At 40.0% G+C, this 17233-nt stretch overlaps 1 protein-coding gene across 3 annotated transcripts in view; it reads left to right on the top strand.

Annotated features, from left to right (window-relative positions):
- The window catches only part of LOC127427068 (C-Jun-amino-terminal kinase-interacting protein 4-like), an 84881-nt gene that overhangs the window by 5349 nt on the left and 62299 nt on the right, over nucleotides 1-17233 (top strand). For all 3 annotated transcript variants that reach the window (XM_051674409.1, XM_051674411.1, XM_051674410.1), the window contains exon 2: nucleotides 15557-15677. In XM_051674409.1, coding sequence (XP_051530369.1) covers nucleotides 15557-15677 — 121 coding nt within the window. The remainder of the gene's footprint in view (nucleotides 1-15556; nucleotides 15678-17233) is intronic.

The following is a 17233-nucleotide window of genomic DNA, read 5'->3' as shown; positions in this document are numbered from 1 at the left end:
TGGGGTGTCCACTATCCAGTGACTCTGTGAGTTATATTCATGCAAATGAGCAGCGATGTGAAATGGTGACTACCAATGGGAGTTAAGACAGTGGAGCTCACATGATCCATCTACTGTGTGAGATACTGTAGTCATCATTTATTCTCCTTCTGCGGAACACAACAGGAATTTTATTATTATTTTTTTAGAGCAAATAGTTTTCCTAAAACTTGAAGTCCTCATATGGGGACAGCAGGACTAAGTTCTGAAATTTTAAATAATACCAAGCTATTGAAAGTCAGCTTTTTTTTAAAAAAAATCATATTATTTATTATGTTTCCAGGAGTGTTGCTTATTCATGTTTTTAAGATGTTACAGACATTACAGCTGATTTTCTGTAAAGCTGCTTTGGAACAATGTGTATTGAGAAAGCACAATTTTTATTTATTTAGTTTGACTTGTTTTGAATTACAATATTTTTCTACTTTGGCAATAAAATCTCAATGTTCTCTTTTGCACTGTCAGACAAACAAATGGTAGCCAGTGCTGAAGTATTTTACCAATTAGAAATTAGCATAATTAATTAAATACAAGTAATGGCCAGCATCGTCCATTCACTGCCATCCATGATAAAATAATATTTATCATTATACATTCTGAATCTAAGTACAGATTACCATTGTCCCATGTACGCCAAACATGTTGAGTGGTCCAAACATAATCTGCAGCCTGAAACTGAACTTTTTTTTTTTTTTAAATAATTTTTTTATTGATTCAACCATTAAATATAAATAGGAGAACACACATATACAGAATCACTATCCAATCCCCACTATCCCCCCAATACCCCCCCCCCGACAACACCCCAGTGGTCACACAACCATAGACACACAACAAAATACATAAATAAATGTAAAAAATAAAATAAATAAAACAATCACACACATAAAACCCCTACACCTCTCTCTCCACTGTCCCTCCCTGAGAGCCCTCCAAAAAAGACAGATATCTGCCCCACTTCTTCACAAACATGTCTAGATTCCCCAGTCTTCTGGATACCCCCTCCTCAAGAGCTGCCACTCTGGCCATCTCTGAACACCACTCCTGAAACGGGGACGCTCCAGCCGACTTCCAACTCCTCAAAGTGATCTGTCTGGCGATCATAATACTAGTTAGGACCCAGTTTTTCATGTGCTTATTCTCCAAATTAATGACTGCCCCATCTCCTAAGATACAGAGTCTGGGGCAAAATACAATCTGAGAGGCCAAAACCTTGCACATAAAACACTGAATCCTCATCCAAAATTCTTGCATCTTAATACATCCCCAAAAGACATGGGTTGTGTCTCCATCTTCTGATTGACATCGCCAATAGGTAGGTGGGTGTGTCTTTAAGACCAAGCCTATGCAATCTAGAGGGGGTCCAATAGACTCTATGTAAAATCTTAAATTGCATGAGGCGAACCCTTGCGTCTCTAGATTTGACGTTTTTTAGAATCCCAGCCCACTCTCCCTCCTCCAATACCAAATTTAGATCTTTCTCCCATAATCTCTTAAGAGAAGTTGAAGTTCCATCCCCCAGACTCTGAATTAGTAGGGAGTAATACACCGATGCCTCATGACCTTTTCCAAAAGCAGTAATCACCACTCCCAGAGTATCTGCCACTTTAGGAGGGTGTAAACTACTCCCAAAAACAGTACAGAGCAGGTGGCGCAGCTGTAAATACTTATAGAACTGAGATCTAGGAATCCCAAAAAGTTGAACCAAATTTTGAAAGGATCTCAACACTTCATTCTCATATAGGTCGCCGAGTGTAGTAACCCCCCTCCCAATCCACTCTGACTAGCAAAAAGGGGACTTGGAGATGCATAATTTGGGGTTCAGCCATATGCTCGAGGCAACATTTAAAAAAATGTCAGAATGGACACTTTTGTGCATACCGAGTTCAAGTGTGAGATAACGGGATGTAACTTAGCTTCTCCGATTAATTTGATAGGCTCTGCAGTGGCGAAATAGGGGCAAGAACTTCCTGTTCTATACAGAACCAGGGAGGGGCTCTCTCAGGTGGAAGCGACCAATGAGCCAAATGTCTGAGACCGAATGCATAATAATAAAATAAAATCTTGGGTAGGCTTAGCCCACCTTTGTCAATCGGCCTATGTAACTTATTGAAATGTAATTTGGGACGCTTACCATTCCAAATGAAGGACTTTGCTATGCTATCAAATTGCTTGAAACAAGAGAGGGGGACATCTACAGGGAGAGACTGCAGTAAGTAATTGAATTTTGGAATACAATTAATTTGAATAACATTAACCTTCCCAATCGTAGATAAATGTAATGAAGCCCACCTGCCCACATCGCTTGAAAACCGTTTTATTAAGGGGTCAAAATTAAAATACCCAAATACTTAATGCCCTGTTTGGGCCACTGGAAAGCACCCGGCTGGAAAGCCGTTTCTGGGCAGTATGCTGTAAGAGCCAAAGCTTTGGATTTAGACCAATTGACTCTATATCCTGAAAACTTAGAAAAGGAATTAATAATTCTGTAGAGGCAAGGCATAGATCTACTGGGGTCAGAGACAAATAATAAAATATCATCTGCGTAAAGCAAGAGTTTATGCGCCATACCTCCCGCCACCACCCATGGAAAATCCTCCTCCTTTCTTATCGCAGTTGCTAATGGTTCCAGGGCAAGACAGAACAATAATGGGGAAAGAGGGCAACCCTGCTGGGTGCCCCTATACAGAGTAAAATAATCTGAAATTAATCCATTTGTTTGTACCGCCGCTACTGGGTGTCTATAAAGTAACTTAATCCATCCAGTAAATGTACTCCCGAACCCTTATATTTCCAAAACCTTAAAAAGATAATCCCATTCTACCATATCAAATGCCTTTTTGGCATCAAGTGAGAAGGCAGCGACCGGAGATTGTTCATTCGCTAATGACCATATGATATTGATGAGACACCTAATGTTATCAGAAGAGCTATGGCCTCGAATAAACCCCACCTGATCTATATGTATAAGAGATGTCATAACTTAATCAATTAGCCAGTATTTTTGACAACATTTTTACATCTAACTGGATTAGGGAAATTGGACGGTAACTTTTACACTCGCTTGGATCTTTGTCCTTTTTAAGAATCAGACTGATCCGGGCTTGTGTCATGGTTGGCGGAAGCTTTCCATTCTTTAATGATTCAGTATAAACTTCTAGCAAAAGTGGAGCCAGTTCTGTAGCATAAGATTTGAAAAACTCAGCGGCAAAGCCATCAGGCCCTGGAGTCTTGCCTGTAGGTAAGGCCTTAATAACCTCGCCAAGCTCCTCCAAGTTTATCTCAGAATCAAGAGAATTCTTTAACTCAGTCGTCAGTTTAGGGAGATCTAATGGTTCCACAAAGTTTCTAATATCTCCATCAGTAGACGAAGATGTGGAACTATAGAGATCAAAGTAGAATGGTAGAAAAATACTCTCTCTACTTTATATATCTAGCCAAAAGTTTTCCTGCTTTGTCTCCCGACTCAAAGTATGACTGTCTTGCCCTGAATAGCCCAAACTCCACTTTCCGCAACAAACTAGTATTATATCTGTATTTCAATCGAGTCAATTCTCTGAGGCCATCGGATGACAAATGGCGCTTCAGCTCTGCTTCGGCATTTTTGATATTTCCTTCCAACTCCACAAGTTCTCGTGCTTTGGATTTTTTGGTGAATGAGGCATACTGTATGATCCGGCCCCTAAGAACCGCCTTAAGTGCCTCCCAAGCCACGCCCACAGTGGATACTGAGGACCAGTTGGTTTCTATATAAACATTGATTCAGTCTTTAACATTTGTTGGAATTCAGGATTTTGCAAAAGGGACACATTAAGGCGGCAACTATATGATTTCTTTTTCTCCCTATGTGGCACCACCTCAACTCACCAGGGCGTGATCTGAGACTAAAATGTTTCCAATTGAGCAGTCCACAACAGATGAAATGAGGGACTTGGGTATATATAAAAAAAAAAATCTATTCTAGAATAAATCTTATGGACTGAAGAAAAAAAATTTATAGTCCCTACCAGATGGGTTCAAAAGTCTCCATATATCTGTAAGACCAAGATTTTTACACATCCTGTGAAGCGTCAATGTTGCTCTAGGGGGCTTACACACTTTTGCTTCACTATGATCAAGGACTAAATCCATCAAAAGATTAAAGTCTCCTCCTAATATTATATCATGAGGGGTGCCAGCGGCTTGCAACATCCCTTCAAGATCTATAAAAAAGCCCTGATCATCAGCATTAGGTGCGTAAATATTAGCCAAAATCAACATTTGCCCCTGAATTTCAGCTAAAACAATAATGACTCTTCCTAATTTATCTTTAATCTGTTTGAGACATTTGAATTGTAGATGTTTATTAACCAATATAATGACTCCCCTGCTCTTACTTGAGCCAGCACTAAAGAAAACATGCCCACCCCCCATATCTTCCCAAATTTTTCCACTTCCTGCGGAGAAAGGTGTGTTTCTTGAAGAAACACTATATCATATTTCTTACGTTTAAGAAAATTAATAACCTTCCTTCTTTTTATGGGGTGCCCCAACCCATTTACATTCCATGTGGAGAGAGATAGTACACTCATATTAACAACTGACATATTGATATAATAAAAAAATAAACTGTGTGTCAAAAACAAAATTATACAGACCACATTCCCCATTAGTGAAACAATCAAACCCCGAACTTCCCCCCCGAACAAAACAAACAGAAAAAACGTGCGCTTTAACTCCACGCATGAGAGCGCCAACCGGCAACAGTCCCTCAAACTCAAAAGGTCCATGAACGCCCATGAGCCCCCACGACAACTTTGCCATCGGATTGCACAATTTTGCCTCACAAATTTGTGAAGCAAAATTACATAACAGAAAATACTTTGTAAAATAACCCCCAGCCAAAAGAAAGAATGAACACAAAGAACATGTAGATTAATTCACACTCTAATTCAGTTAATTCACACACTAAAGGTGTGATCCTCCACAAAACAAATTTCAGCTGATATAAAACCATTCAGTTTCACGGATAGACAAATGTTCAGTTAGCCAGCCATTATGAGTTCAGCGGATGACGTAATCATTCCAGTGTCCCGTAAATGGAACAAGCTCCAGCCGCTAGGCGGAGCCAACACAAAAAGAAACAAAACCGACATTCCGGTTCCCCGGATGGTCGAGTCAATTCACTCGGAGGCTGCATAAAAGTATATACCATGACTTACTCAATCCGTGAACTTTATAAAAGACATCCTTTGTGTGAGCATGTAGATATTTTGCGGTCCTCTGTAGTGTCCACTCTCAAACTGGCCGGGAACTTCCATGCAAAAGTAATCTTCCGTCAATGCAAAAGTTTCTTTAAGAAAAAATGTTATTCACAAAAAAACTCCAGCCGCTAGGCGGACCCAACGCAAAAAGAAACCAAAATGACGCCCAGCTTCCTCAAAAGCCAGAGTAAGTATAGCGATTTGACCCACTCACATGAGAAACATCCAATGGTTTACTCACCCATCGATTCTATAAAAGACATTGCCTGATTGGGACATGTAAATACTTTGCGACCGTCCTTCGTTTCTATTCTCGGTTTGGTCGGGAACATCAAAGTAAAAGTGATCTTACGCTGGTGCAAGAGTTTCTTGCGTTCCCTGAACCGATCACGTTTCTCTCTTGCTGAACTCGCAAAGTCCGGGAACAAGAAAATATTATGATTCCTCCAAGAAAGCTTTCCTTTGCTCCTCGCCTGGCGCAACACGAGATCTTTATCGGATGACCTCAGAAATTTGGCCAGGATCGATCGGGGCCTGTCTCCCTCAGCAGATCTCTGAGCAGGGACTCTGTGATCTCGCTCGATTGCCAGTTTGTGGCCTGTTATGTCGAGCAGACTCGGGAAGAGCTCGTCTAGGAATTTCACCATATCTCTGCCCTCTTCATGCTCAGGAATTCCAACAATTCTGACATTATTCCTGCGGCTTCTATTCTCAAGATCTTCAAGCTTTTCAAGAATACGTTCCAGATCAACTTTGGTCGCAGGCGGATTAGCGGAGAATTCCCTCTCGGAAGACTCCAAATAATCGATTCGTTTCTCAGCCACTCTTGTAACTAACTCAGAGAATTTTATTTCCATCGCCGTAATCGATCGATCGTATTACAGCGAGATCCTCCAAGTCAGCAAGAACCTTCGTCATCATCACCGATATGTTGGACAACTGATGCTGGATCTTTTCTTCCGCTGCGCCATCCAAATCGAGTCTCTGGTCTGTAGGCCTGTTGGGGCTTTCATCCTGAACACGTAAGTGTCTTTTAATGTCTCCAGAGCCCGATGATTTTGACTTCTTTGCCATGTTTTACCTCAAAGAGCAAATGTGTAACTGGGTGTATCGAATTTCACCAGATTGTAACATGAAAATAATAAAAAATTTAGCAATGTGCGCAGAGCTCGTCGTTCACACGTCTGCTTCTTGCATGGCGTCACGTGACCTCCCTGAAACTGAACTCTTGACCGGATGTTAGGAGTGAATGCACTTGGCTACATAGGAAAGCTATACGATGCTTCTTTGCTCCCTATTTAGTGAATGACTTAACCTCCAGTGTGCTTCTGTCTGCACTGAGCTCAGAACAGTTCGAAATGCACCTTATTATCATTCCAACTCTTAAAGCAATATTTTTCAGCTTTTGGATGAATCCATTGATTCTCAGTGTGGCAATGTACAGTGAATATAGGATTTATAAGGGGAAAAAAGGCCTATAGTCGTCGTTTGTGGTCATTGTTTAACTGCGTGCCTTTTTGCAATAAATTGCTAAAATTTTCAAAATGTCATATGGGATGAAAATAGGAGACTCTAGTCTTTTGACTCAAACAGGTTTCAATGTAAAAACTTAATGAAGTTTCTTACCAGATGTAGTTTTGTTGGCCTTTCTTCCAAAGACCAACTCTGCTGTGATCGGCGGCATATTGTTTTGACACATGATTAGGTGCGTCAAAATTTTAACCCTTTACTGACAGCCCAGAGTGTTCTGAACTGAAATCAGTCAGTTTAAATGAAATGAAATTATGCATAGTGTATAGCGAAGGGTTGCATGAGGTTAAAGCTAGACCACCAATAACATTAGAACATTCACAGTGATGGGAACACAGTTTCTGTTGTTCTGTGCCTCAGTGCATGCTAAAATCACATTAATTGTTAATGTGACAGCTTGAACAAGTTGGTGTTTCACTGTGAAACAAGCTTCACCTTTGTGTGAGAACATTCGTAAGAGTGCCCCATGACCCCACTGAGTGTTTAATTTGGTATTTGACCCTAAATATGTGTGTGTGTGTGTGTGTGTGTGTGTGTGTGTGTATGTATGTATATATATATATATATATATATATATATATATATATATATATATATATATATAATTATGTCTTGTGTATTCTATATATACTTTATATTCTGTTCAATATTTATTTTATTCTATTTTTATTTATTTACATGTTGCTATATTGTATTGTTGTGCACTGGAAGCTCCTATCACCAAGACAAATTCCTTGTATGTGTAAGCATACCTTGCAATAAAGCTCATTCTGATTCTTCTGATTCTAAAAATGTCATTTTCTTCCTGCGGCAAATCATGTGGCTGCTAGCAGAATTTAGTGAATAAGCTATATGTATGTTTAGAACACCTGCACACAAAAGTGTTTACAACACAGTCAGACTAAGTGTTGCAGTTTGCATTTGCATTTCTAGACTCTGGAAGGAAATGTCAGAGAAGGGCTTACAATGTACCAGGAAAAGAGCTTCCTGAGTTCCTTTCTCCAGTCAGGATATTTCTGAGGCTCCTGCTCTTTTCTTCTCAGTTCATGAAGTTATGTCACAGCGGTTCAGACTTCGGAGTGATCAACATGCACCGCTCTTTCAATCCTGCTTCTTTCACAAGGAAGTTTAACAAATAAAGCTTCACTCTGTCAACCTTGTGTCCTTTACAGTAAGCTTGATCAAAAAACCTTTATTGTGCCCATTTCACACAAAATCCATGTTTCCTGGTACAAGCTTAATATTAAAGGAATATTATGGGTTCAAAACAAGTTGAGCTTAATCTACAGCATTAGTGACATAATTTTGATTACCACAAAAAATTATTTAGACTCATCCCTCCTTTTAGAGAAAGAAAAGCAAAAATCGAGGTCACAGAGAGGCACCTATATTGGAAGTAAATTTGGCCAATTTTTGGAGGGTTTAATGGCAGAAATGTGAAGCTTATAATTTTATAGAAGTATTTACATGAATTCTTCTTGTTAAAAATTGTGTATTATTTGAGCTGTAAAGTTGTTTAAATCATCATTTTAGTGGGGGGGCCTAGGTAGCTCAGCAAGTAAAGACACTGACTACCACACCTGGAGTCACGAGTTCGAATGCAGGGCGTGCTGAGTGACTCCATTCAGGCTTCCTAAGCAACCAATTGGCATGGTTGCTAGGGTGGGTAGAGTCACGTTGGGTTAACCTCCTTGTGGTCACTATAATGTGGTTCTCGCTCTCTGTGGGGCACATGGTGAGTTGTGCATGGATGCCGTGGAGAATAGCATGAATTTTTGATCACATTAGTCGCATTAAAACAAAAATATTTTACGTCTTGTGGCTATACTTTTGAAACAGTGAGTATTTTAACATTTACAGATTGGCCCTATTCACTTCCATAGTAAGTGCCTCACTGTAACCCAGATTTTTTTAAAAGAAAAGGAGGGACAAGTTGAAATTAATTTTTGTTGTGATCAACATTATGCCACATATGCTGTCGATTAAACTTAGATTGTATTGAACCCAGAATATTCCTTTAAGAAACAGGACATTGCTACCACTCGTTTAAATATTCTGTGGATTTTGATGCTGTTCATTCACCCTGGTGGTATCTGGGATCAGTGCCTTTTTCATGCATTTATCATAAGAACATTTCCAGATGATTATCAGATTTATTTCAGATATAAACAGAGCTGCTCGTTGTACAGTAGTCTTTTCAAACATAATATTTCTCAACACAACTTTGGTAAAATGTGAGTGGCAAGGTAAATTAAAACAATTGGTCAAATTGATAGGAAGCTTTTAGTTCCAGATCATTGAGCATTTATCCCTCTTCTAACCTTCCTCTTATTGCATGTTTCCAAGATTAAGCAAACTGTTGATGCCTGACCTCATGTGACTCTGTCTAATCCTGATCAGAGCAACTGAATCCATGCACACCACTCAGATCAGAGCACCCAAGATGAGAGTCAGATCTTGCAAGAAGAGCGTGTCTTGTGCCCATGCCTTGGCAGTTGAGTCCCTGAGGATGTCCAGTGAAGGTGCAGTTGACTTAAAGAGAGCTCTATCAATAGAGTGGCGGTACACAGCAGCCTCTATCTGTGGGGCACAATGGGGATATTATGTGGAGCAGAGAGCCCGGAGTCTGTATGCAGCCAGACACTCTTCCTCTGCTGAGCTGTCATATAAGTACTGTCCTTCGTATCATATGAGAGAGAGAGAATGCATATATGTTCACAAGACATGCCTGTGTGTGTGTTTTGGCTGACAAAGCTGCCAGGTTTTGAAGCGAAAATCTTTTATGCTGCCACTGAATTCTGTGTTTGTAAATCTAAGCTGTGTCACAGTCTTGTTTTCCGTTGTGCTGGTGCGCACACTACACTACTGATCGCAGACTGGATGTATAAACAACACGACCATTCATCCTCAAATGAGACCCTGTGTACCTGCTGTTAAAGTGTTTTGGTGGTCTGATCACAAGTGTACAAGCGAGACCAATACCTTGCTCAGTTCTTGCACTCGCTTTATATTTCATAGGCTGTGGCTCCTTGTCGGTCTCTTGCTCATCGGGACAGCGTGCACATCTGACGACAAGACGTCTAGTGTGTGCAATACACAACCTTTCATCGTGAGATCTGAGACTTCTCATTGCAGACTCAAAACATCAAAGCAGACCAGCTTGAGTCCTGTAGTGTACACTAGGCTTAACACTCTTATTAAATTTTTCTCCTGTTAATTACTTGTATGTGCCTGTCCCCCCACAGATCTTTGCATTTATTTTCTGACCTGAGTAATCCATCATGGCATTCAGCCTTCAATGAGTTCTTGTTAAACTTTAACTGTTAAAGGCCCTCTGCTACAAAATAGGTATAATACAGTTCTATTTTATTAAAACATCCACATGCTATGGCTTTTCACCTAGATTTAGATGAAATTGGTTTGTTGGTTCACTTGTGTATGACCAGGGGATTTTCAGATGGAATATTTGACAGCAGTGATTTGAGGTCATGTGTAGTCTTGCCTGATGCAATTAAATATGGATTTTTCAGTATTACAAATGTTCTGTATTTATGGATATAGTAAAATATGTGCTACATGTGTTCACATTTAGGCCTACATTTGTGTGTGCTCATAGTTCAGAACAGTGTCGGAAACATTTCCAAAATTGGGTAACATTTGCCACCTGGATTAGATTTTCAGGGTAATTGTTTACATTTATGAGGCCATTGTTTTCTAAAATATAAAAAATGTACTGTCACTCTGTTACAGAAATACTTGAATTTAATTAACCCATTTACATAAATTCTTAATCTGAATAATTGGATTGATAATATATTACCTCCTACCCATAAAATTAAATCAATGTCAAATCATATTTTATGTAATAACGTGTATAACTAGGATTAGAATAGAATAGAATATTAAGAACATATCAATTATTAAAAGAAGAAAAAAAAGAAAAAATCATTACGTGGGCATTTTTTGTCCCCACCTTTTGAATTTCAAGGGCATTTTTGTCACTTGGTGGCATTTTTGCCTAAGCACCCCTTAATTTCTGACCCTGGTTCAGACAGAGGTATGTTAGAGGTTATGCAGTAAAATAGAGGACTCTACTCTTGAAGACGTGTTGACCTGCTGCTCTAACTTCATAAGACTCCTCACACAGATGCTCCTCATGCGTCAGGACTCTGATGTCTCATAGCCCATAGCAAAGAAATCCTTTTTTCAGCAGATACAGTAGTGGCCAAAAGTGATGTCCGGAGGGGATATTTCCACAATATTTGCTTTTAATGACCGTACAGGTTCGATTAAACCATCAAAATATGAGGAGTATGTAATATTGGGAAGAAGAAAACACTAATGTTGGTTAAGGTATTTAATTGACAAAATTATTTGGCAAAAAAGGCAAACTACAGCGTATCATGGAATGAGTTTTATTCTAATATGCAAAAAATGCATAGAAAAACAAAAAGCTCACAGGAAATAAAGCATACGTTGACTACAATGTAATCAGTTATTAATATTTTGTTGGTCCTCCCTTGTTTTTGATTACAGCAGCCGTTCTCCTGGGCATTGACTCAATAAGCTTTGCGTGTGTGTTGTGCGTAATTTTTTTCCAAGCCTCCTTAAATTCTTCACAAAACTGAGCTTCACTGGAAGACCTGCATGACTTTTCATGATTCAGGTTTAGAATTTCCCAAAGGTTTTCAATGGGATTAAGGTCAGGGGACTGAGGAGGCCACTTGAGGACTTCAAAATGCTGGGCAGCAAGGAATGCCTTCGTTGCGCATGCAGTGTGCTTTGGATCGTTATCGTGTTGGAAAATACACGTTCGATCTCCAAACATATCCTCTATACTTGGCAACATTGTGTTCTGCAAGATGTCCAAGTATTGGTCTATTTTCAAAGTACCAACAACTTTGTAGATCCTTCCAACACCTGCTGCAGACATGCATCCCCATACCATTATGTTTCCCCCGCCGTGCTTAACGGTGCCACACATGAATTTGGTATCAAAATACTCCCCTCGTCTCCTACGAACATACTTGACACCATCAGATGCCATCGTGTTGAATTTTGACTCGTTGGACCACAGAACACGGCTCCAGTCTTCCACATTCCACATACTTATGTTCTTTGGGAGAGGCAAGACGTTTTTTGCGGTTGACAGAACTAATAAATGGTTTCTTTACTGCTACACAACCTCTCAATCCAGCCTCTTGTAGCAGTCGCTTTGCAGTGCGAGATGAAATTGGAGGTTCCTCACCATTGCACGTCTCTTATAGAACTTTGGAAGCTGTTTTGAAGCGGTCACACATTGAGGTGATTTTCATTCTCCTGTCAAAACGCTCACTAGTCTTTCTTGGCCAGCCACATCGCTTTACAATCTGCATGGTACCGGCCTCATGGTGCTTTGCAATAATTCTGCGGACAGTGCGACCATTCAAATCCAGCACACAGACAATATCCGAAGCTGATTGACCAGATTTAGCCATTTTGACAATAGCCTCTTTGGTTGCAGAGGACAGCTCCTTCCTCTTTGCTATTGACACCAAAACCCACAAATGTACATCTAATTATATAGCCAACACCTTAATTGACACACCTGTAGCAATTATAGGGGAATAGTGAGTGCAAACTTTGTATGACAGATTGGCCAAAAATGATGTCTGCGCAATTTGGCATGTTTCATTGCTTCATGACAAATAAAATAATTGAAATGTGGAGAGTGTACATTAGTTTTACACTCCAAGCACAACTACAACATGTTAATACATTTTTTATAATATGTTTGAATAAAGGCCAAAGACGTCACTCATCACTTTTGGCCACTACTGTACACTAAACAGATGGCAGAATCCACTTATTATTTCTGTGTGAAGTTTAAGGGGGATTGTGCTTGATAATATCATCAGGTATAACTCTCATGTGAGGGTGGGATTCAGAACTGCAGACCCACGTAGTGCGCTTCCAAAAGAGGGCAGCCTCAGGGGTTTGATATTGATAAAGTATGGTAGAAGAGTTTTCTTTGATGCAGCACAGTCTTGAGCTGATTAAGTGTATGTGCTTTGTCATGTATTCAGGGCAGATAGTGCTATGATTACCGTGACTCAAGTGGCAGGGTTGGATGATGTCAGAATTCTTGGGTTCATTTCTTTGGTAATGGGACACCTTTGTGTGGCTAATATGTTTTTAAGTGTCTCAAATGTCTTAAATATAATTTAAATCTGCTCAGTTGAGGAGTTTTAGTTAACAGTACAATTGTAGAAATAGATCCTATTCACAGGCATTGATACTAAAGATATATTTATTGTGCTGAAAGTTTCCAACATGGACATTCCCATATTAAACAGCTTTTTCCAGGACACCGATATTAATGGATTCTTCATCTTATGTAAGTGTAGGCTACATCAGAATCAGAATGAGCTTTATTGCCAAGTATGCTTACACATACAAGGAATTTGTCTTGGTGACAGGAGCTTCCAGTATATAAGAAAATAAGTATATATAGAATACACAATAGACTAATAAATAAATATATATATATATATATTACATACACACACACATATATACATATACATATACATACATACATGCACATACGTAGTTCAAATCTAAATACAAATCTGTTATATACAGTGTAAGGGAATGTAATGGCAGAAGAGGTTGGATGTGTTGGATAATATAAAAAGTCTAAGCTGTGTATTGCACATTAATTATTGCTCAATGGGGCAGTTTTAACTGTTCATGAGATGGATAGCCTGAGGGAAAAAACTGTTCCTGTGCCTAACGGTTCTGGTGCTCAGAGCTCTGAAGTGTTGGCCAGAAGGCAACAGTACAAAAAGGTAGTGGGCAGGGTGAGTGGGGTCCAGAGTGATTTTTCCAGCCTTTATCCTCATTCTGGAGGGCAGGGGGCAACCAATAATCCTCTCAGCAGTCCGAACTGTCCTTTTGTAGTCTTCTGATATCCGATTTCATAGCTGAACCAAACCAGACAGTTATTGAAGTGCAGAGGACATACTCAATGACTGCTGAGTAGAACTGTATCAGCAGTGCCTGTGGCAGGTTGAACTTCCTCAACTGGCGAAGGAAGTACAACCTCTGCTGGGCCTTTTTCACAATGGAGTCAATGTGGGTCTCCCACTTCAGGGCCTCTGAGATGGTAGTGCCCAGAAATCTGAATGACTCCACTGCTGCCACAGTGCTGTTTAGAATGGTGAGGGGGGACAGTGTTGGGGTGTTCCTCCTAAAGTCCACAGTCATCTCCACCGTTTTGAGCGTGTTCAGCTCCAGATTGTTTTGACTGCACCAGACAGCCAGCTGTTTAACCTCCCTTCTGTATGCAGACTCATCGTCATCTCGGATGAGGTTGATGACAGTGGTGTCATCTGCAAACTTCAGGAGCTTGACAGAGGGGTCCTTGGCGATGCAGTCATTGGTGCAGAGGGAGAAGAGTAGTGGGGAGCATCCCTGGGGGGCAGCAGTGCTGATTTTACAGGTGCTGGAAGTGAATTTCCCCTGTCTCACAAGCTGCTGCCTGTCTGTCAGAAAGCTGGTAATCCACTGACAGATAGACGTGAGAACAGAGAGTTGGGTTAATTTAGTCTGGAGTATAGCTGGGATGATGGTGTTGAAAGCCGAACTGAAGTCCACAAAAAGGATCCTTGCATATGTCCCTGGTCTGTCCAGATGTTGCAGGATATGATGCAATCCCAAGTTGACTGCATCATCCACAGACCTGTTTGCTCAAAGCAAATTGAAGGGGATCTAGAAAGGGTCCAGTGATGTCCTTCAGGTGGGCCAACACCAGTCTCTCAAATGACTTCATGACCACAGACGTCAGGGTGACAGGTCTGTAGTCATTAAATCCTGTGATTTTTGGTTTCTTTGGGATGGGATGATAGTGGAGCGTTTGAAGCAGCATGGGGCTTCACATTGCTCCAGTGATCTATTGAAGATCTGTGTGAAGATGGGGGCCAGCTGGTTAGCACATGATTTAAGACATGCAGGTGAAATGCTGTATCATATATATAAAATATATTTTGAACATCATATATTTGTCAAAAGTGCTATTAATTTCTTTAGCTGTAAAACCACTTGCTGCACCTTTAATACTCCTGGCTTGTCCGTCAATTCACAAACACACGGGCACAAACAAACAATGGCATTTGCTGCAGCTATCAGTATTTTTGGCACCCATGTAGCTGGAGGGCTTGGGTAACATCTAACAATAGAGGTGAGGGCACGGTGTGTGTTTGAAGTCTGGAAGGAGGGGAAATCCTTTCAGCTGCTCTGTGGCTTGCTAGCCCTCCCCTACACAACACACACACACACACACACACACACACACACACACACAACACACACACACTACCACTACCAGCCTGTTCATCTTTGGCATATGAGAGAGTAAAGCAGAAATAAGTAAGCCTGTCAAACGCCTGCACGGAGTCACTGGCTCTCCGATCAGATGTGTTTTAACTCTCAGGCAGCTGTTCGTATTCTAAACCTCAACCAGCATATACAACCGCCATGCTGCATGTCTGTTAGGATCAGCCTTATTTAAGCTGTCTTTGCTACCATCAGAGTGAGTTAATTGGCTTTGTGCCATAACAGTGGTTGCATACCCAAAATTAAACACAATTATGAATACATATTAAATGGATATTAAAAATAGCCCTGCCATACTATTTTTATTCAGATGTATGGTTTTTCAATTATGTGTAGCAGTGTAAAACTTCTCTATCTGTATCTTCTAGAGATATATTGAGTATGAGGACTCTCAAGAGCAGGATAAGAAAGATCTGCAGAACCGTGTGCTGCTACTGGAGGCCCAGACCAGACAGATGGAGCTGAAGTCCAAGAACTATGCAGACCAAAGTAAGTCATCACTTTGCTTTGACACCTAAAAACCCCTCTCATTTTCCTTTGATAATGGTTATTGTCTTTAGGAGGTCAAGCCTTTCCTATAAAAGAGGCAGACTCTTCATTCTCTTGAACACCGGGTCACTTTCTCCCATGGTTCAACACTTCATCCAGCCAGAGAGTCACTCAGTCAATGGTTAGCGAGTCTGTTGATCTCTGGGTGTTTTACTGAGAATGGGGCTGAACTGGATTACAGTTTAAGGGCTGCTGAACTCCCCCACATGATAGGTGGATGACTGTGTTTACTGACAAATTCCACTTCAGGTGGGCGGCACATTACGTAAATGCTCCAGGCAAATGTGTATATCTAGTCAATGCCTTTAGGGCTAGGCAATATGTAAAAATAATTTTATCGATAATAGCCTTAAAAATATCATGATATACGATTATATCGTCAACCCCCCTGCTGAGGGTCGGTGAATTTTTTTGCTTTCTTGATTTTGCTTTAAAAATTTTATTAATTTATTGAAACACGACTAACAAACAAAAGACATTTCTAAATTCAAATTGCAAATTGCAAAATAACGAAAAAAGCAATAAAATAATGGTTATCAAAATATCTTATTTAACCACCTCCCTAAAGCCAAATATTTACCATCTCCAACGGCTCCATTTGCCATCATGCAAGCATCCGTCAACAACAACAGGTGGAAAATTACTAATATCCTACAGATTAAGAACTAAAGACAATTATAAACGTAAAGATAATAATAATCATAATAATAAAACCTAATAGATCCCCTTGTGTTCCCAAAATAAAGCTGCCAAATCTGTGTTCTTATCGAATTTGTGTTTGTATTGCGTTTTGGTAATACTGTTAATGCTGCCTAAAGAAAAGAAAATAAAACTCAATTGTAGGTTCAAGGTGAACGTGTCTTGCGTTACTTTGATTTAATCACTTTCATCTTTGTTTCTTTAATACAAAGATTTATATTACTGAACCTGCAGAGTTGCGTTCACAATGCATGCTAACCACGTGGAAATAAAGAAAACTAAACTCACAGCACCTCCTGAGATTATCGGAGATAATTTGCAGCATTCTCATAGATGACATTATTCTTGCAAACAGTTTTCAGATAAATGAAACAGAGAAAAAGAGTGAAAACTGTTCCATGTTTCATTGTTCCATGAGACAGGCTCACGCTGCACGCCTCTGAACAAACAATGAATCAGACACGGGCATTGATGGCTTTTATTTTGTCTGGTCTTAAAAATATAATAAAGTGTGTTTCTTCAAGCACATATCTTTGTGTCTAACAGCATTTCTTGTCATGTGTCACTCTGAAACGTCTTATAGGTCACCCGCCTGTTGCGGTTAGATGAGAAAAATTACCCATGCATGAAATACATTTGAACTGGATTCAGCCTTGTTGCATTTGGTGGGTGTTAATTTCACACCCTGGGCTACTATTTAATATATTTGCTGACTTCCCATATCCATGGTTTTGCCATTTCCCTATGTTGTCGATCATTATCTGTCAATGAGTGTCGCAATCGACATCGGGATCTTT

This window comes from Myxocyprinus asiaticus, chromosome 36, assembly GCF_019703515.2.
Source record: "Myxocyprinus asiaticus isolate MX2 ecotype Aquarium Trade chromosome 36, UBuf_Myxa_2, whole genome shotgun sequence".
Taxonomy (NCBI): Eukaryota; Metazoa; Chordata; class Actinopteri; order Cypriniformes; family Catostomidae; genus Myxocyprinus; species Myxocyprinus asiaticus.
Note: the sequence above shows the minus strand (reverse complement) of the source record. Positions and strands in the feature narration are given on the sequence as shown.